This window comes from Nyctibius grandis, chromosome 3 (assembly GCF_013368605.1).
Source record: "Nyctibius grandis isolate bNycGra1 chromosome 3, bNycGra1.pri, whole genome shotgun sequence".
Taxonomy (NCBI): Eukaryota; Metazoa; Chordata; class Aves; order Nyctibiiformes; family Nyctibiidae; genus Nyctibius; species Nyctibius grandis.
The window spans coordinates 102561732-102582597 of NC_090660.1; the positions used below are offsets into that span (position 1 = coordinate 102561732).

General features: G+C 44.5%; 3 protein-coding genes across 10 annotated transcripts in view; 1 reads left to right on the forward strand and 2 right to left on the reverse strand.

Annotated features, from left to right (window-relative positions):
- TATDN1 (TatD DNase domain containing 1) overlaps positions 1 to 4936 on the reverse strand; it is an 18031-nt gene extending 13095 nt beyond the window's left edge. The window contains exons 1-3 of one of the 4 annotated variants that reach the window (XM_068396235.1): positions 4834 to 4936; positions 2991 to 3056; positions 2325 to 2374 (exon numbers count right to left, since the gene is read on the reverse strand). In XM_068396235.1, coding sequence (XP_068252336.1) covers positions 2325 to 2374; positions 2991 to 3056; positions 4834 to 4855 — 138 coding nt within the window. In that variant the 5' untranslated portion in view covers positions 4856 to 4936. Of the gene's footprint in view, positions 1 to 2324; positions 2375 to 2990; positions 3057 to 4344; positions 4413 to 4677; positions 4755 to 4833 lie in introns of those variants that run through there. The other 3 variants (XM_068396236.1, XM_068396237.1, XM_068396238.1) reach the window with 3 other exon arrangements.
- On the forward strand, positions 4915 to 8962 carry NDUFB9 (NADH:ubiquinone oxidoreductase subunit B9). The gene is made up of 4 exons (XM_068396239.1): positions 4915 to 5046; positions 5443 to 5635; positions 7638 to 7751; positions 8716 to 8962. The coding sequence occupies exons 1-4, from the start codon at positions 4961 to 4963 to the stop codon at positions 8845 to 8847; spliced, it is 525 nt and encodes a 174-aa protein (XP_068252340.1). The 5' UTR covers positions 4915 to 4960; the 3' UTR covers positions 8848 to 8962.
- A 4166-nt stretch (positions 8963 to 13128) lies between these two features.
- The window catches only part of MTSS1 (MTSS I-BAR domain containing 1), a 139039-nt gene continuing 131301 nt past the window's right edge, over positions 13129 to 20866 (reverse strand). The window contains exons 11-15 of one of the 5 annotated variants that reach the window (XM_068396292.1): positions 20401 to 20520; positions 19180 to 19374; positions 16798 to 16962; positions 16272 to 16431; positions 13129 to 14981 (exon numbers count right to left, since the gene is read on the reverse strand). In XM_068396292.1, the coding sequence (XP_068252393.1) occupies positions 14284 to 14981; positions 16272 to 16431; positions 16798 to 16962; positions 19180 to 19374; positions 20401 to 20520 (1338 nt within the window). In that variant the 3' untranslated portion in view covers positions 13129 to 14283. Of the gene's footprint in view, positions 14982 to 16271; positions 16435 to 16797; positions 16963 to 19179; positions 19375 to 20400; positions 20521 to 20866 lie in introns of all 5 variants that reach the window. The other 4 variants (XM_068396294.1, XM_068396291.1, XM_068396295.1 and 1 more) reach the window with 4 other exon arrangements.

A 20866-nucleotide genomic window follows, 5' to 3' on the forward strand; every position in this document is an offset into this window, starting at 1 on the left:
TGTCAGCAAGTATGTTCTTTGAACATCAAACAGAATGTTCAAGAAAGCAGTCAGATATAAGTAAAAACCTAGACAGAGAACATCAGAAGACAGTTACTAATGTATATATGACAAAATTTCATAAATCAATAACCTCAGTGGTCCTCAGGAGCTAGTAAATACACTAGGTATCAAACCCTGATTTTTTTTCTTTATCAAGTATCTTCTATGCTAAGTATTTAAACCATTAAATGAGTAAAATAATTCCATTTGCAGCAATATTAACTTCATTAGACCATGACTCAAGCAACTTTATTTGCATTCAAGAAATTGTATTCAGAAACATTCTCCCTGTCTTACAGGTGGAGAAACTAAAAGCTACCAAACACCCAAAACAGGACATGAGTCAGTAAGTAGATAAACCAACCAACCAAGGCATCCGTATCGGAGTCAGGATTACAAATTTAAGAATTTCTGGCTCCAATCTTTTATTTTTACCTTAAGATCAAAGGTTATTCACCAGAATTGTTGCTTACAGTGTTTTTTGCACCACCACTTGCAGGATCTTGCCCCCTAGGTCCTAATAAATCATGATTCCGCTGCTTTTGAACAACTCTTACCCCTACACATGCTACATACCAGGCTCGGTAAGCACCAAGTCAGACATTTCTGCAGTATGCTCTGTTAGACACGGACACATCCCAACAGCATCACAATGAAAATAAGTTAAGCTGAAACTGGCTCAGTGTACATACAGCACAGGGCAAAACGTCACAAAAAACTACCATAAATCAGCAGCTATATGGAAAAACAGAAGTATTTTCAAATAGATAGATTAAGCTTCTAAGCAAGTAGAAACAATCTGGGATGTAATAGACTTCTGACGCTGTACAGGCCAGTAGCAAGACTGAAAACATAGCTAAGGACACAGAACCCCTGAATTCCATTTCTGAATCCACTGTGCGTCTTAAAAAATAGATTGGCTGGTTAACTTTTTCATGATAAAATAGGAAAATTGCCACTTACTTTCAGAGGGTGGTGTAAAGATTAAATAGTACTTATACAGCACATATACACACAGTAAAAGTGACTGTGATTCTGTATTTGCTGCAGCAGTGTGGTAACTTTTCCATCACTAGAGGTTTTTTTTGGGTCTCCCAGTTTATTTCCCACTCTTCAGACGAGAGCCTTTCAGCAAACTTCTGAGATGTCTGTTCCTCTTGTAGAGGAGGGTTTATTTCTTTATTTCTACTCCACCAGCCTTATTAGTGCAGTAGAACAGTTCATGACAGTGTGCATTGTATTCTCTTTTAATTTGTATTTTTGTCTTGACAATTTATTCAGTTTAGAGAGATACAGGCAGGCTGGACTATTATAACTAAACAAGTGTGGTCCAGTGCTGAAAACACCGATTTCAAGCTAAGAGTTACAAACTTGCTCATAATAAATCATTGAATTGTTTTGGTTGGAAAGGACCTTTAAGATCATTGAGTCCAACCATTAACCTAGCACTGCCAAGTCCACCACTAAACCATGTCCCTAAGCACCACATCTACACGTCTTTTAAATACCTCCAGGGATGGTGACTCCACCACTTCCCTGGGCAGCCTGTTCCAATGCTTGACAACCCTTTCGGTGAAGAAATTTTTCCTGATGTCTAATCTAAACCTCCCCTGGCGCAACTTGAGGCCGTTTCCTCTCATCCTGTTGCTTGTTACTTGGGAGAAGAGACTAGCACCCTCCTCACTACAACCTCCTTTCAGGTACTTGTAGAGAGCGACAAGTCTCCCCTGAGCCTCCTTTTCTCCAGACTAAACAACCCCAGTTCCCTCAGCCTCTCCTCATAAGACTTGTGCTCTAGACTAGCAGACATTCAGATGTCTCAACTGTAAGAATTTATGGGCACTCCCAGCTCTTCTGCAATCACCAATTTCCGTTCCATACAGAAATATCTGAAGGATCACTATCAGAAGAGTTTTTGAATTTCGATCTGTAGCAGTAACAGGATACAAGATGACTGGAGTGTCTGCCTATAATACAACTAACATTGAAAATTATGCGCTAGTTGATTGCAGTAGGTCAGAAGAGAACATCTTCCTGTTGAAACTGTACAAAAGAAACTCCACACATATCACATATGATACCACTGAACTTAAAATAATCAGCATCTAATGATCTGTGCAAATGAAAGACAATGCTCTGCACAGAACACTTTTGCTTTATGCTATTGAAGAAAGTTACTGCATTTTCCATTGCAAGTTCCAGAACCGTTTAATACTGAGCACTAAAAAGCAAAGTATTAAAAAAGTTTAAAACATTAAAGAAATTTAATTAGAAGAAATTACCTTTTTAACGCCAACTTTGACTGCTCTCTCTACCACATCCAAAAAGTCATCTGTGAAAGTTCATAAAAATGTCATAAATTGAAGTTAAGGTTTTACAGTATAATTTAACTCCTTTTCAACTAAAAATCACTTTCATGCAGTCAAAATGCCTATCATGAACAATCTTTAAACCACACTCGATTAATCTTTACAAGACAATTACAAAATGCAATAACAGAAGATCCAATTTAAATACAAGAAGTCAACAGAAGTTTTTCACATACTTAGTAGACTCTCTTTTTACATCTATATCAAAATGCCATGAGAGCAAAAAAGCATCAGTTATAATTAGTAACTACGATTCAGCAATGCAATACTTTGACCATTATTGTTCGTAATTCTCAGATCAGCTTCTTCCATGTAATCCTAACATAAATACATCAGCAATTTTCCATTTTGCTCTAGAAGCAGTTACGTGTATGACAACTTAATAGCATTTCAGAGAAAAGAATATGTTTTGCTTAGAACGTCTAATTTCTTTTATCACACTTTCTTCTTCAAGCCACAGTAAAGGATAAGCATCCAATTTCTGAAGAGAAAAAAATATTCTAACCTCACTTTCTGCAAAGAGGCTTCCATTTGAACAAGAGGGATCCTTTCTTTCAGCAGATACAAAGAAACATTTACCTTGATGTTTTTGTGTTCCCCTGTAGATTCCTCTTAACATAGGATCTGTCAGGTTAACACCAATGTCTATGAAAAAACAGTATAGAAATTAGATGTTATAGTCGCTCTACATTTCATTCTGAACATAAGCCGCCAACTAGGGAAGACATTGGAAAGCATATCTTAGTAGTCCTCGACTACCACATTGACAGGCCGTATAAAGCTTAAGCATAAGTTTACTTACATAACTTGAGAGCTTACTCCTTACTAGAATCATAGAATGGTTTGGGTTGGAAGGGACCTTAAAGATCATCTAGTTCCAATCCCCCTGCCACAGGCAGGGACACCTTCCACTAGACCAGGTTGCTCAAAGCCCCATCCAACCTGGCCTTGAACACTGCCAGGGAGGGGGCATCCACAGCTTCTCTGGGCAACCCGTTCCAGTGTCTCTCTACCCTCACAGTAAAGAATTTCTTCCCAATATCTAATCTAAATCTACCCTCTTTCAGTTTAAAACCATTACCCCTCATCCTGTCACTACTTGCCCTCATAAAAAGCCCCTTTCCTGCTTTCCTGGAGGCCCCTTCAGGTACTGGAAGGCTGCTATGAGGTCTCCTCGGAGCCTTCTCTTCTCCAGGCTGAACAGCCCCAACTCTCTCAGCCTGTCTTCATAGGAGAGGTGCTCCAGCCCTCTCATCATCTTCGTGGCCCTCCTCTGGACTCGCTCCAACAGTTCCATGTCCTTCTTCTGTTGGGGGCCCCAGAACTGAACGCAGTACTGCAGGTGGGGCCTCATGAGAGCAGAGTAAAGGGGCAGAATCACCTCCCTCGACCTGCTGGCCACACTGCTTTTTGATGCAGTGACAGAAAAATAAAATTCTGGCTTTCAGCACAACTCTACATTTATTCTACGAGTGTGTAAGGCACACCCTTATAATCACCAAAGCTAATACACATATACTGTTTCTTGCAATTCTGCTTTTCACACTAAAATACAAATTTATCTCTGCCAACAAGCAGTAACGGGGAATCAAAAACGCAGCATCTCACGTACAACCTTCACACGGGTGGGAGAAGCAGCAGGCTGCCTCAAAGCTGCCTCTTTTCCCTGCTACTGCCCACGGCCATCCAGCCCCAAGAACAAGATCACCTGCAATGCGGTCACCGCCTACAGCAGCCGCAGCCCCAGCCCCAGCGCTGCCCTCCCTGCCCGGCTCCCGAGGCTGCCCCCGAGCCACGGCCCCGCACACAAGGGCTGAAGCACCGGCTCCACGAACAACCGCGGCCGCCACAGCCCGCGTTTCTAGTGCCAAGGACATTTTCCAAGGTAGTATCAGGCTGCTCCACCACACATAAAGCTTCGATCTGAACCGACCTTCCCCAGTTATTTCATGTGTCCCGCCGAGTTCCCCGGGAACACCGACGTTTCCACCCAAGCCAAGTCCGTACCACCGCAAACCACCGCAACTAACGCGCCAACGCCAAAAAGGGGATGAGGAGCGGCCACAAACCCCCGAGCTCAGGGGTGAGCACGAGGAGCCGCGCAGCCGCCCCCCCCGGGCCCTGCGGGAAGCCCCCAGCCACGGCAGAAACGTCCCCAAACTCTTCTCGCAGGCTCCCAGGCAGCCCAGCCCGCGCCCCGGCCCCGGGGACACCGACAGGGACCGCAGAGCGTGCCCAGCCCCGGGCGAGGAGCGGGCCCTCTCACCACAGCGGCCCCCGCCCACCGCGCTCGGCCCCTCGCGGAGCGGGGCGGCGGGGCTCCCCCAGCCCGGCACCGGGCGAGGTGCGGAGGGACCTGGGGCGAGGCGACCGGCCACACCGGGTCCGCAGCCCCCCCGACCCGCCTCCGCTCCCCCCTCACCGATGAACTTGGCGCGGCTCATGGCGGCGGCGGCGGCGGGAGCGCGAGCGGCGCGCCTGCGCGCGGCGTCGTCCTCCACCTTCCCGTCAGCCCCCGCGCGCGAAGGTGAGGCGTAGGGCAGCCGGCTATGGCGGCCTACCTGACGCACCAGCAGAAGGTGCTGCGGCTCTATAAGAAATCCCTGCGGCACCTGGAGTCCTGGTGCATCTACCGGTGAGAGGGAAAGGGAGGGGGGCCTGGGGAGAGGAGGAGGCCTGTCAGCTCCGCACTTTGCTGCGGCGCCTGGCCTGGCCTGGCCTGGCCTGGCCTGCTCTGCTCTGCTCTGCCGGCCTTCCTCGCCCAGACGGGGGGTTGGGCTTGAGTGGGGCTTTGTCCTCTTCCCTCCCCTCCGCCCAGGAGTGGCTGGAGGGGTGAGGAATAAGCCTCTAGGGTCACTTGCTGTGCCTGCCGCAGAAAAGGGCAGTCTGGGAACAGGAGCTCCTCAGAGGCCCCTGGCCTAACCCCATCTTTGCGCAGGGGTGACAGATGATGGTGCCAAGCTTTGCTTCTCTACGTGATTAGGTTTTTTTTTCTTCCGTGTACTTCACTGTGTGTAACCTCTGTCTGCAGAGACAAGTACCGCTACTTTGCCTGCCTCCTGAGAGAACGATTTGATAAGAACAAGGATGTGAAGGATATGGTGAAAGCTACAGAGCTGCTGAAGGCAGGCGAGGAGGAGTTCTGGGCAAACCAGCATCCTCAGCCATACATCTTCCCTGACTCCCCTGGGGGCACTTCCTATGAGAGATATGAATGCTACAAGGTAAGGTGGCCTGTCAGATTGTATATTACTGTATTTACCTTACTCTTTTTAGTAAATGGAAAGTGAGTGTTTTAAGTAGATTTTCATAGGGCTGCAGATTGACTCAGCAGTATTGTTTCTCTAACAGTTTACTGTTGCTGAACATGTTGCTGCTTGCATGGGAGAAGCTGTCCTGCTTGTCTGATCCATGAAAATGGAATTTGCTGGTCTGTCTGAAGACAGCATCTTTTTGCTGAGATAATAATCTGCTTTTCTGCCAAATGGAAGCTGCTCTGCAATGGGTCAGGCAGGCACAGTGAAAGGGTTGGAGCTGAGCTGTGAGAGTAAACAAGGTGGAGGAAGCTGTGCTACCCTTTGTGATGCCATCTGGTCACAGCCTTGGCTTCTCTCTGGTCTTGTCAGAGGTTGGCTTGGCTGTTGGGGGACTTCTCTTCACTCAGTCCCATCAGTCTTCCAGCATTTTGAGTAATGGTAAAACCTATTGATAATTTCCCTTCATATGCTGTAGTGCCATATATGTATTTGTGCATCACTGTGGGATAGGTGGTATGCCTAAAAATAGATGTGGTATTCTTAAAATCTAAGGCAGTTATAGAGGCTTTCCCCCACTAGATTGTCTATTTATGAGTAAAGAAACAGGTTTCATAGAAAAACACATGTTTTTGCTTTCTTGGCATCAGCTCTTAATGCATCACAGGAAGTTAATACTAACGTAGAGAGTGCATGCACCCATTTTCTGCTGAACCTGAAGAAAGTGCTGACACAAGACGAGATCTGGTCAGATATTTATGCATAAGAAACCACGTGAAAAGAAGAATCTGATGTAGACTTATCAGAGGTAGAAAAAAGAACGTAGGAGTGAAAAAGGGAAGAGGAAGACTTAAGCTTATGCCAAGGTCGTGGACCTTAGCAGTAACAGAGATAATAGAATCTGGACAGCAAAAATGCCAGTTGAGCAATAAATGGTCAAAATTAGTCTTCATATAGAAATGTAAACTAGTTCACGTTCTCTCTTCTTTGCCATGTTTGACAGCTAAAACTGTCCTTCAACAAAATGGCTGTCACAAGGATTTGGCTTGTTGATATATCGGTGACTGTCCACTGTGGATGCTGCTACAAAATGCAGTTTTTAGATCTCAGCCTGTTCGGTGGTTTTAATTTGTTGTTTGGTGCGTGTAGATTTTTTTAAAATTTATTTTTAGCAGCTCTGCTGTTTCTGTTCAGCAAAAGGTTTACTTAGTGATGAGAATCACAGCAGGAAGCTGGAAGTGTAAATGTCACTGGATGAATGATGGTATTGGAGCATCTTAATTTTCCTTTTTAAGAACTGTTTGGGGTTTTTTTGGTGGGCTTTTGTTTTGTTTTTTTGTTTGTTTTTTTTTTGTTTTTTTTTTGTTTTTTTAATCAATGTTCTTATCTTTAAAATGTTAACATTCAGTGATATGCTGCTGTAGAATTTTAAATTTTGCTTTTTTTCTTGACTGGACATCCTAGAGTTCAGACTATTGTCAAAATCTTAAAGGCCACTAATTTTCATTAGTTGTAGACAAGTGGAAATGAGCTGTAAGGTTCTCTCTCTGTCAAAGAAAATGAATTAGTAGTTGGAGAAAAGGATCTCTTTAACTTGCTGCCTTTGAGAGGAGGGAAGAAATGAGATCTTCTCTTCCACCAGATGGAATTATTTCGAGGTTAAACAGAGATAACCTAGGACTTGTTTTTGGGATGCTATGATTGAAGCAAGTCACTATGATGTCTTCCCATGACTTAGGATAATGTGTGAAACAAAGATTAAAAGTACTGACCTCTGCCATGTAGTGCCTTGAGACTAACACTAGTCAGGTGGCTCTTAAATGGTGTTTTTATGTAGTACTTTATATCCTGGGTTATTTATCCATTTTAATAGTGGCTTCAGTGATTGCGTTTTGTTCTTTTGTGTGTGCGCTATATATAATTTAATATGTAAAAACAATGCATATGAAACTTTTTCTTTATTATTTAACAGCTTCCTGAATGGTGCTTGGATTACTGGCATCCTTCTGAGAAAGCGATGTATCCTGATTACTTTGCCAAGCGAGAGCAATGGAAGAAGCTGCAGAGGGAAAGCTGGGATAAAGAGGTCAGTGCTTGCTCAAGGCAAAGTAAAGCCTCTTTGGCACGCAAGTATGTTGTGTGACATTTAGATGTGTCCTTGGAAAACACCTGAATGCCTGCTGCGGTTTCATTTGTTAGAACTCTTGTCAGTGTGAAACACTCACTTGACTTAAAATGCCTACACAGAGATCTCGGAGTTACAGGTTTTTAAACACTGTGGAGGGAATTTGAGGTTAAAGCTGAACCTGCAACTGTGTTTCAGTAAGTGCAGGGCTGTTGCAGCAGCTTTGCTAAAGGAAATTCTGAAGTGGGATAAAGAAGAGATCAATGGCCAGAGAATTCCTCTGCTGCTGCTGCGAAGCTCTGACACTTTCTGGTTGCATCTTTGAAGCGTCCATTAGTTGGGAACCGAGACTAATTCCTGGCCAACCTAAACTGAGATTCAGCTGGATGTTTTTAGAGTAGTTCTTTAATTCAGTTGTAGAGAGATAGTCGGGTTATACGTAGCATGGCACTCTTACCAGAATTAACATAGTGGCAGCCAGCACTTAGGCTGCTTCAAGAAACATGTGTTGAAAACATCTGAAGGGCTGTTGGTGGTGTGCAGAAATAGGGGGCTCCTGCTGACTGGAATGGAAGTGGTTTGGGACTTGCCGGCTTTCAAAAGTAGCAGTAGAATGCAGTCTGTTCAGTGTTGCAATGGTAGACATGAATTATGTGGAAATAATGACCTTTTAAGTAAGATTTCTCATGTACATTGCTTTTTACTCCTAAAAATTCCTTCTTAATTAGGTAATATAAGCCTGCAACGGTTACTGAGTTTAAATGAATACTGAGAATCACAGAACCTGTCTTGTCAGCCAACGGGGTCACTGCTGGTTCTTCCCTTCAGAAACAGGGGCCAGTTTCGCTTACTGCCTGGGCACCAAGAACTGTGTTATGGAAATGTGCTTGTGTGTACTGAAGTGATTTTATATCTTGTCTTCTAGATTAAGCAGTTAGAAGAGGAAACTCCAGCTGATGGTCCAAGAACTGAAGCTTTGCCTCCAGCTCGTAAGGAAGGGCATCTGCCACCACTGTGGTGGCAGTATGTAACAAGACCTCGTGAAATGCCCATGTAAAAGCATTATTTCCCGTGAGAATTGACGTGGTCTGTCTTCTGTAGGCAGTAGACATGTCAGAGACCGCATGCTACTCTAAGTAATTCAAAATAAAGCCAAATAAAGTAAAAGAGAAGGCATTTTTCTGACAGACTGTTCTTTTACAGTGTGCATGTGCTTCCAGTTTGTGCAGTGTAGCATAGATGACTGTTAGCACTTACTTACACTGTGTACCTGAAATGTCAGAGAATGCTGACCAGCCTGTGAAGAAGTCTTGGTGGAATACTAACTCCAGAGCAAGTTTTATAAAGGTGAACATGCATCGCAGCTTTCACAGTAGGAGTTAGAGAGCTCAACTATATGAGACTGAAAAAATTGGCCACATAAAACGCAGGTTCCCAGAGAAAGAATGTGAGCTGAAAGGGGCAGAGGAACCCAATCCGGGGACCAGCTCAAATGATAAGCAACTGAACTGAGAGTAACTGTGGCATGGAAGAGCGGGGAGGGAAGGGGGCGTGGAGGGAGGGGCTAAAAATTAATAATTTGCATCAGCCTGATAATTTGGAATGTGATACTGAATACAGGCGAGGTGGTACATGCTGGTGCTACAGCTGGAGTTTCAAGGTACGGACAGCAACAGATAGGGGCTTTGGTTGCTGCTGGATTGAGGGTATTTCTATCTTGCTTAGGGATAAAGGCTTCTTGCCCTCCCTCCCCACCTTGTTAGGCTTTCAGCTGTATTTTTCACTTGGGTGTCAAATCTCGCAAGACAAACCTTCCTTACGATGTCATGCTTCCTGGCTGCCATGGGAAACGTTGCTGTAGAGCGCCGGAAGAAAGTTCACCCCCACATACGCCGAATCCTAGAAAACTACAGAGCTCTATCAATTAAAACAAGTAGCCTGCTGAGGAACATGGCTCTTCTATGCTCATTTACGGGTCACACACAGTTCTAGCAAGCAGTGTGCTACAAGGAAATAGGTACAAAAGCCGTTTGCTTCAGCAATGTTCCCAAAGCATCGATGTAAGACAGGAAATTCTGCTAAGGCTTCCACTGATCTCCCAGTGAGTAAAAGAATAGATGGGATATAGCCACCTAGTAAAAGCTCATCTGAAAACCTTCCTGGCTTTTCCGCTCTTCTCCCATGTTTAGGGCTAGAAGAGAGGAGATTTGAGTTATCTAATCTGACTTTAATTCTGCAGGAGTTAGTTGATTGCACCATATTTAACCCTAAGGCTTAATTTTTTTCCATGAGCTTCAGCTTGAGGCTTGAAGATGGATAACTAGAGGTGGCAAAGGCACTAACTTCAGCTGTTCTGAGGACTAACCATATCTAGCTTGGATATAAGAAAAGGCTGGTTTTTAAAGTCTTGGATATAAGAAAATCTGGCTGGGTTTTAGAAATTTTATATGGCCCTCTTCAGTCAGCCTACATGCTAAAAGAAAGACGCCTGAATTTTAGAGAAGAAAAAAAAAAAAGACTTCACATATTCCACTGTTTAAAGTGTCAGTTTTTACCAGGCAGCTGGATCTGTTCCCTGTGCTCCCTTAGGCCGAAGGCAGCAGCAGAATTGGCGTTCGGCACACCCCTCACCTCTAGCCTGGTCACCTACTCCGCATGGAGCTGTGGCATCTCTGCACTCAGGTAGTGGTGCTTTTCCCTGCTGTTTCTCAATCCTGAAGGTGCTTGTTCACAGTAAGTGCTCCACCCTGCACCCCTTTTCCTAACTTGTTACAGGTTTCCAATATGGGGTCTCCTCCACCAGCACTGCAATTCCCTACGTTACAAATGCTGATTTGCTTCAGCAGCTACTTGCATTAGCTGGAATATGAAAGGCCAAAACCACGTGGACAAAATCCACAGGGATATAGAACATCACACAGGGATCCTGGCTCACCTGCCCTGCCCCGGAGCCTGCTCTCTTGTCCCCCCAGCCTGGCACAAGCAGCCCTGGGCTTGAAGCTGGGGCTGTAACTGGGTGAGTGCTGGCGGTATGGGCAGGCTGGTGCCTGAGTGCTCCCCACTGTCATGGGGTACAGCCAGTTGGAGCAGTCAGCGCATATACACCAAGGGGGTTTTAACTTCTCAAAACCATCCTCCTTCCTGCGCCTCACCTTCCCCCAAAACCCTATTCCTGTGCTGGTATTTATATTCAGAAATTGTGCAAACACCAAAATACTGCTTTTTTTTTAATTATGTGTGATTATACACCCTCCTTCCCTGTCAGCCAGCCAACCACTTTTTTTTTTTTTTTTTTTTTTGCTAGAAAAGAGAGCAAAAAGTCCTTCCTGACACTTACAAACACCTGCGCAGGTCTGACTGACATTCCTTAACATCATGGATACGCCACATCCCAGCATTAAACAACAACAAAAACACCCACCTCACCCCACAACAAATGAAACATTTGTTTCAACAAATTAAACATTTTGCACGTGCAGCTGCAAGTGAACTGCATTCACTGTAGAAGCAGCAGGGATCTGCTTCGAAATGAGGGCACCTGACCAACCAGCATGTGAGATACAGCCATAGAGATGGGGGGAATGAAACTACCATCCTGTTGGAGACAGGACGTATTTCCAGCCACACCACCTTGAGTTTTCCTTTAACGTCTTCATGACAAATGGAAACATCTGGACAAAAACGAATCTATCGCAACGGCAAGGAAATAAATCAGGCCGCTGCTGGTAGCTGCAAGTGGGAGCGACGTCCCCCCCGTCTACCTTTGTTCCTGAGAAAGCTGAACAGAAGAATGTCTTCAGTCACTCAGGGGCGTGCGGGAGTTGACACTGGTGGTGTGCGTGATAAATTCTGGCTGTACACACGGGCGGTGTTGACAGCAGCAACCTTCCTCCTCTGGCAAGAGGTGCTGTGGTCCAGCACTGAAGCAGCTGCCCAAACATGTCGAGTTATCTGTGCTTCCTGGCCAGGTAACGACAGTGAGGGACAGAGAAATGTCATCAGTCATTATTTAACGGGAATTTCCATCATTAACACTGCACCTTCACTCTGTTACCAGTGCACATCAGTAAAACATAGCTATATGCAATTTTATTTACTTATTGTTTAATTCTCTCTTGCTTCTATTACACACAGATGGAACCTGCGTGATCTGATGAAGGACACCATTGCTATCCAAAGCTCTGGAAGCAGAAAGTCTTTAAGAACTGAAATACAGAAGTTTTCCAGCAGTTCTTTATTTATAATGTAGGCTTAAGCAATCATTACAATGTAGAAGGGAGACACACTTACAGCAATTATTTATACCAGTTTAGAACAAAAAAGCTGCACAGGGAGAGGTCAACTCTCAGTACAAACTAGCAACTAAACCACAATAATTTACCATTAGAAACATTTTATTTTTTAGCTGTGACACTGCTTTTACAATATGCAAAAACACAAACAATAGAACTATCCCAAGTGTTTTGTCACGTTCTTTCTACATTGAATTTGGCAACATTTTATATTAAATTTTACTGATTATACTAACGTTTAAGAACTAAACAAGTGAAAAGCTGTACTTAGGTACAGTTACATCCATTTATTTCAAAGGTTTAAATAACACTTTTAACTATTGAGATTATCTCCTAGCAGTTTTTGTTTATGCAAAAACCATCTCAAAGCCTCATTTGCACAATGCATCAGCTACTGTATCAAGATTGGTGGGCTACACCCCAGGCACTACTGTTTAGTATATTGTGTAATAAGGAGCTTGTTTTTCAAAGAAAGGAAGGTTTAATATTTTCTAAGAATCATGCCTTTTTTTTTTCTTTTTGTTTCTAAGCCATAACAAAAAAAAATAGGTTAGCAACCACAGCAGTGTAAAATGTTATATCGAACACAGTGACTACACAGTTACTAGAAGTTTCACATCCAACGCAGTTATGTATTAAAGCATAAGAGGTTATGTAGGCAAGTCTAGAGCCAACAGAAATCTGCAGAGCGCGTGGTGGAAACTAGCCCCTTCTATCTGTTACTTGGGGCATTTTTAAACAACCCCGGACGCGCGAGTCTGGTGCCCACCCACACGTGGGTCTGCTGGGGGTGGGCAGATGGCATCCTTCTGCTCCGGCTGCTCGGAACACGAGTCGTGCCCCGGGGTCTGCATATTTCTATCAGCTTTAGGACACGGGTATTGCAGCAAGAACTTACTTTTACTTTAAGGAAAGAAATCCAACTCTTAATAATTCTATCAATAGCGTTCCAAAAAACATGTCTTAAAGTACAAAAAAAAAAAAAGATAATACAGTGGTCAGACTCCCGGTATTATCAAAAAGCCAGTATCTCTCCCCACCCCCCACCCTTCACCCCTTTCTTTTCAGTATTTAAGAAAAGCCAATCAACTGCCATTTAAAAGAAGTTAAGAAAAACAAGCCCCTGTATTGGAAAGAAACATTCGCAGTTTATTAGATCACAAGCTGGTTATGCCTGTCAAATTGTGAAGTGTTTTCTCAAAATATTTGGGCTTTCCAAGGTGCCCAGCCTGCTGGGCACAGTCAGAAAAAGGCATTTGGATAATTAAGAACTCCCTGCTTGCGTTTTAAAAACGTTTGCACATTTGTAACTGCCTTAAGCCTGTCGTCCTTGTTTGTATGCAGTGAAAGGATGAGTGGAACACAAGGTGGAGGTGGAAGAACCAAGCCTACACAGTTACGGCTGCATGCATGTGACTGAGAGTTGTTGCTGTGCAGTCAGAAGAGAAACGTGGAAAAAACCCCAGTCTTTAAAACACCCTACAGAAACAAAACACTGCAATCCAATATGGCTTATTCTGATGCATTTACCATGAAGCTACTAGTAATTAATCCTACTAGGCTACTTTTGTGCAACAGCATCTGCTATTTTGATGGCATCTCCCTCCCCCCACTACCCCCCAAATACTCTACCAACTGCAGGTTTCTTCCTTGCATTATATATTGCTTTTATTGTCAATTTGTATTCCCACTTCTCAAACTTTTCTTTTTTAACACTTAAATGAGGATCTGTTCCTTACAGCTTGACTTAAACTTCAAAATCAGTCCCATCGTTTTGTTTTGTTTTTTAACCTATTACAAGGCGCTCTACAAAAGCTTGCAAAAAAGCCAAATTTTCATTAAATCCCTTTGCTGAAGTTAACTACTTGACTTTTTTTTTCTTCTATGATTTAAAACTTTACAAAGAGTTATAAAAAAGGTAAATGGGATTTGGCACCTTCAGAAAAAATTAAAAGTGTAACTTAGATCAAAAAAAATGCAGAAACAAAATCATTGATTGATATTTACAAATTAAAACACCAGTGAAGATTATTATGTCTTACTACGCTCTTTCACCTTGTTTTCTCTTTCAGAGTACTTTCAGACTGTCTGTTACCGAGTATCTTAAAAAATTCATTGATTACAGATTGGAATGGATAGAGACAAATTAGTTTCCTCACAGTTCCTTCTCGGCGGCTAGTACTCTGGCAGCTTTTCCACTCCTAGGAAATACGAGGTGCTGAGCGATCATTCGTGGTCGTCTTCTTCAGTTTGACACCACGCCGAATGGCGTTCAGCATATCTTCACCTTGCGGGACATCCCCGGGACTCAGCTCTCCGGGATCAAGCTCCGGCTGGCCCATGGGCGCGAGGGTGCTGACGCCATCCCGGTCGCCTTCTTCCCCCTCGCTCTCAGGAACCGCTTGCCTCTGCTCATCGGCAGCACTCAGTTTCTGGCTTGACGGCGGAGGGTTGACAGATGCTTGTCCGCTCCATGAGGATGAGGGCATGCTGGTGACACCTTGCCCACCATCTCCTGCTGCCGGAGACTCAGGACTTTGCTCGGGGCATTCTTCTGTCCCAGCGAGGGTGCCGGGCAGCCCCCCTGGGATATCGGGGACAGTTGGTGTTTTGACAGGAATCACTGGCGTCTTGATGGGAATCGGACCTCCCCCTATGGTACCGCGTCTGACCGAAGGCTTGGTGGAAGGGGTCCGTCTAATGGTGGCGACGCCGGGGGTGACGATGACCGGTCCAAGTGTGGTTGGCAGACCTGCGGTGGAAGCAGGACGCTTGGTTTGAAACATTCTGCGATAGGACTGGCTAATGTCGCTGTTTCTTGGGATGGTGGAGGATTTGTCAAACTCTTGTTGTTCTGCCTCCTGGTCACCACTCACAGAGAAATAATCATAATCTGAAACTGATGCCAAAAGACAGAGTTAGGAACAAGCTGGAGAAGACAGCTGAGTCACGTCAGTAAGTCTCAAGTATGTCTAACCAAAAAACTATATATAACCAAAAAAGCCTGGAGGTCAACAGCAATGAAGAGAGGTTTCCCCTTTAGGAGGAAGAAAGCCTGAAATATTGTGACCAAGATTCTCAGACTGTGTGGCTGAAGGCAGGCACTGCAGCAGACTGACCCTAAAGCTGCAGGGTGCCCACATCTCTTGTGGAAGAGAACGAGAACTGTACACACTCAGGACCTTCTCTGAAAAGAACTAAGTAACAAAGACTCAGTGTTCATTCCCAACATTAAGATACCAAAACCAGCATCCTAGAAGCCATATGCTACCACTTGTAGATACAAATACTTCAAACAGTCAGTGACCAAGAAGTGTACTTTAGACTCGGCAACGTGGGGCTCAGGGGACTGCGTACCAGTGATTTCAGCAGCAAATTTGCTTATTTTGCAAACAAAATAAACCCCATCTGTCAGGTCTGAAAACTCAGCCTCAGCTTCAATAATTGCATTGAGTTCCTTCCTTTCCATGTAATGCTGAGCCAAGCTAGGCCCTCTGCAAGCCCTGCTGCCTCTTGTGATTGCACAGCACGCCCAACCTCAGCTGAGCAAACAAGGCGGTTTCTGAACTGCAAACACCAAACTCGGTCCCTCTCAGCTTGCTGCTGATTCTGAAACAGCATACAAACCCCAACACCTTACTGCACCTTCCCAGGTATGCCCAAGTTAAGGTCTCCAATGGATTCTTTTTCCAATTATGACAATTTCTGCTTAGGTAGGAAACAAAAGGTCACAAAGGGAAACCAAGAGCAGATTCAGAGTACTGACAGAGCAAGAAAGCAAAGCTCATGAGTGCGTATTTGCTAAGACAATAGCTCTGAAAGGACACTACCACCACAAGAAGTGTATGATGCAATACCAGTGTCATACCATTTAACCCATGAAATGTAATTCCAGCATCTTCTTTAAAATGGTAGCATCCTTAAGCTAAAACTCATTCCAGTAATGCACAAGCAAATATGATCATGCAGTACACTATGCAGCAATCCAGGTTTCTATTTAGTTAATCAACCCAGGCTGCATTCCAAGCTGGAAAAAACATCATAACAGCAATGTTCACCCCTTTCTCCCCAACTGCCTACAAAGCCAGTGAGCGATAGCTGCTGGAATATAGCTCCTTGGCACCGAGGGGCGAGTGTATAATGGCCAGGCTGGGAATGCGCTGAAAAAGAACAGCTCTTGGATGGGTACCTTGAGATGGGATGGTGTCTTCTGAACAGCATGGAGTTGTTGTCTGGGTGCTGTAGCCGCTGGAGCACTGCAAGGAATCCCGACTGCTCCTCTGGGTGTCCAGCTGTAGCCCTCTCGTCAGAGCGAGCGCCAGCTCCTCGCAGGCCTCCATCTCCTCACCCTGCTGTACACACAGAAAGGAGACTCATCACGTCTAGAAGGGTCAGTCACCCTTCACCAGCCTTTAGCTGTCTCTCCTCCCAAGCAGAGCTTGTCACCATCACAACCCAACAGGACTGTGTCCAACCATTTACTAGGGCTTCAAAGAAACAGACACTTCTTTGGATGCTGCTGCTCTACAAATGCCAATGCCCAACGGCACATTCTCTCATGCCCACCCAACTCCCGCTGACCACACCACCACCACACCAGTCCCACTTGCTGGATAAAACACGTGCCAACATAGAGCACGTCAAAAAAGTACTGGCAGGAGCTAGCACATCCATTTCCTTTGCACCAAATAGTGTATTCAAAAATAGAGTTTCACCCTTGTGGCAGCTGACACCGTCATGCTCCGAGGTCTCTGGGCCTCCTCAGGGGGCACGGGTGGTCCGCTCTGAGCTCCTCCATTGAGATCTGGTTCGCGCTTTTCTTTGCGACGTTGCAATGTGTTCACCATTGGTTGATCGTATGGGCCTGGTTTGGCCCAGTCCTAAGGAAATGTGCTTGTTAGTGATGACTGATAGCTTTCATCAGTAGCTGTGCTTTAACTACAAGTAAAACCATGCAAAAGGGGATTTTTAATGCAATAGATTATGTATCAAACTGGATATGCCTTTCTGAATAAGGCTAAAAATAAATTAATTTTGAGGATATTAAAAATCATAGAATCATAGAATGGTTTGGGTTGGAAGGGACCTTAAAGACCAAGGACCTTAAAGTTCCAACCCCCCTGCCATGGGCAGGGACATCTTCCTCTAGACCAGTCTTCACTTATAAAATCTATCATCTCCTTTATTACAGGGAATCTAAATTTCCTATTCTACCTAAGTGTTCTTATATGAAGATATTTAACATGTTAATACTATAGTTTCCTCTAAATGAAATTCCATTGTGTTAAAGCCTATATTTTCAGAAATTCAAATACAAAAATCACTGGCACACAGCAGAAAATACACATAAATGTCCAATCAGCAATGTAACTGTTCTAGACGTACACAAGTTCTAGTATTACGTGCTGTTACGCACGTCTTCAATTCTGAAAAATTAGGCTTGAACAGGTTTTTGATACACGTCAGCAGAGTAAGTTACTCTGAGTAATCTCTCAGTTCACTTACTGGCTGAAATCCTTTTTATAATAATGATCTGTATGAAGAAAGACTAACTTCACTCTGAATTACTGGTGCCAAATTTGAAACAGAAATTCCTCAGGCCACGAGGGCTATATTCACTCAGGGCTCTATTAAGCAAAGTCCTGAGGGTGTCCAGAAACCACACGTTGCACACAAAGAGCAGGACTGATCAGTGACCTGTGCTGGGATGCAGAACCACTGCTAAGCAGCAGCTCCCCAAATGTGAGCTGCTGCAGGGGCAAGCCCACTCCTAAGACAGTTTTCCTTCACCAAGACAAAAGGTGCTTTAAAAATAAAAAGAAAAGAAAACTTGTGCGTGAGAACAGGCCACACACCCCACCATCGGCAGCAGCTGGCTGCTGGGCAGCATCCGATAGATAATTAATGATGGGCTAAGACCACACTGTAGATTTTTACTGATGTGTCTCAGTCCAACGCATGAGAAGTGTGTGGCAGCTGTGCGGACAGAAGCCCCTTGTGCAGACAGGTATTTTGGTTTTATTAACACATACAAAACTCTGCTTTGCCTGAACAGCTGTGTCTTTGCTGAAAGTGTTTTGCTGTAAAACATATTGGCAAAGTGCTTCTAGCATAGACACAACCAATGATGCCGAAGCCCCAAGACCACCGTGGCCACCCTGTGCGTACGTCTCAACAGTCTCCAGCTGCTGGAGAGAGAGATTAGGGTGTCTATAACAAGGTATCTCAATTTACATGTATAAGAAGGTGCCATGCATATGCAGTATCACATAACCATCCACAGGCATCTAAGACCTGTGCAGCTACTCTCAACTGCATATCAGCCTTGTGAAGATTCAGGGCAACAGGTAAAGACCTTCTCCCCTTGCTCTGGGGCAGAGTCTTGCAGGGGAATCGCCTGGCAGGGATGAGAGTCAAGGCTCTGCCAGAGCAGAGACGTTTTGATGCCGAGGAAGATCCCTGCAGATCCAGCTGGAGCAACTGAAAGAAGTTACTGCACTCTGACTCTGTCTCACCCAAGAGAGCAAAACAAGCCGTGTGAGCACTTTCAGCCTGGGGCAGTAAAGCTAGGATAGCTTCAGTCATCACTTGGGTTCACCTGGTGACGAATGCCTTCTTAAACCACTCCAGCTAGATCTGCAAGAGCAGGCCTGCCCCTATGGCCAAGGTGGGGGCCAAGCACAGCCGCCGCAGTGAGAACATCGTGTTGTTCAATGTATGGTTTCACTAAGCCAACTGGATGCCAAACCTCCACTTCCCTGCTCAAGTGAGAGCTTTGATGGTGCTAAACAAGCTTTTTTCTCGCTGAATAGAGCCCAGAGTGCTTTCACCAATGTTCCAGAGTTAAACTATTCCATCCTACCTAGGTGTTGTCAGCTTTGATATGTTTTAGGCAGTGCCAGAATAGACAAGGTCATTCAGAAATAGCCACTACCAGATTTTAGCTCTCTGATTATCACCATGCAGAGCCCATTCAGAGTAATATTAAACAGAGCAAATCAACGAGTAATTACATGGATCGAGAGGTAGCAACAACCGCCATGCGCGCACTGTTGGTATGAGGAGGTGAGGACTGCCACAACAAAAGGAACACAAACCTTCCAGCTAGGGATCTTAGATGATGGTAACATGCCTGGCCCAATGGTGTAATAATGAACGTAGTCTGGAAGGAGGGCTGAGGGTGCCCGAGTCCACGCGCGGGAGACAGGCGGGAAATGAGGGAAAGGACCTGCACCAACTGAAGCTACGGATGGGTCACTTGATAAACTACAGTGATAAAACCCATTAGACAACTGGAAACGAAACAAATAAACAAACAAAAACAGAGAAATTAATATAAACAGAATGAATATGAAAATATACTGCGACTCTGATGTTCTAGGGAGAAAACTTCTGTATCTTAAAACAAAAGGAAGAAAAATCTTAGCTTTGCTGCAAATAAACAACAGAAAATTGATACAATGCTTGTTCAGAAGTGAGATTGCTTGAAAATTGTTATTTGGTATAACAAATTTCAGACGTCAATCTAACAGTCATTGTCTCCAGGCTGAGTAGCTTTGCCTTCTGTCCATGAAAGCGTCACGATGTGAAAAAGCCTTTGCAATTTAGGTACCCCACAGACTGCGGACACAGAAACAAAACATTTCCAATACTGGAGGCGTTTGCATTGGTGGCGTTTATTCTGTGTAGCTGGACAGAGAGGAAAAGCATACACAGCCTTCGAAAATGACATGTTCTGGCTGTGTGATGGCATGGAAGAAAAAAAAAGAAAGAAAAAACCAACAGCAAGGATTTACCAGATGAGAATGGAGACTGCTACCACTTCCTCCCCCATTCAGAGTGTATCCCCTGTTAATTTATGCCAACCACGTGTGTTTTGTTTGCCTTTTTGTTTTGGTCAAAAACACACCCCAACTGCTCAGTGTAATTCCTGCTACCTAATGGGAGAGAGAGGAGAAGCCACAAATGGTATAACCTGGGCAAGATGCTCTTTGTCAGGCAACCAGCTGGGTTTGGGCAGCATTCCACAATCTCTTTGAGTAGAAAAGGTGGACAAAGAGCTTTTCTTAGAAAATTACCTCTGTAAAATGCCCAATTTGTAGCCTCCCCCTAGCAGCTAGTTTAAAGGCAAGTGTCACTGTGGTTTATTCAAACAGATTCATTTCTAAGGGAGGGTGCAACAGTTCCTATTCTCATCTTCAGAAGGAGGAATCCTGGCTGTGTCCCATGCACGTTTGTTTTTTTTTTTTTGTCCAAATGTTGCTGGGTTTGGATAACGAGCTAGTAGGTTTGTATGTCTTTGAGATGAAGTTTTTCACCTTATCTGTGGAGGCCCAAGCCCCCATGGTGGAGCCTGAGCTGACTGAGGTGGGGGAACTGCACTCGCTCACTGACTGGCAGGTTTCAGAGGCTTCTGAAGAGGCAGAGCTGGACGAATTCTGCAGTGTAAAACAGCACCGCAAGGCAGGGAAAGGATACACAAGCCACCAAAAAAGGAAAAAAAACACACAGACAAAAAAAAAAAAAGACAAAAAGCACATACACAGAGACACACACAGGAGAGAGGGAAGGATGAGAGAAGCAGAGGGTTAGGGCTTTAAAAATCAATTAGAAACTGCTCAAAACCATTGCTAATGTTCAGGAAATCTATGAGAAACAAAACAAGCCATTTGCTTAATGCGAGAACTTGCCACGCTGCTTGAGAATGAGGGAATCGAGGCAGAGATCTCAACTCCTCATTGCAATTTCAGCATCTCAATTCTGTTAGCTGCCTCAGAGCAAGAA

What these genes read in the sequence shown, in the direction of transcription:
- NDUFB9 (XM_068396239.1), top strand. Translation starts at nt 4,961, where the DNA reads ATGGCGGCCTACCTGACGCACCAGCAGAAGGTGCTGCGGCTCTATAAG. An exon ending in AGAGATATGAATGCTACAAG is followed by an intron (nt 5,636 to 7,637) that starts GTAAGGTGGCCT and finishes ATTATTTAACAG; the next exon opens with CTTCCTGAATGGTGCTTGGA. An exon ending in GGGAAAGCTGGGATAAAGAG is followed by an intron (nt 7,752 to 8,715) that starts GTCAGTGCTTGC and finishes CTTGTCTTCTAG; the next exon opens with ATTAAGCAGTTAGAAGAGGA.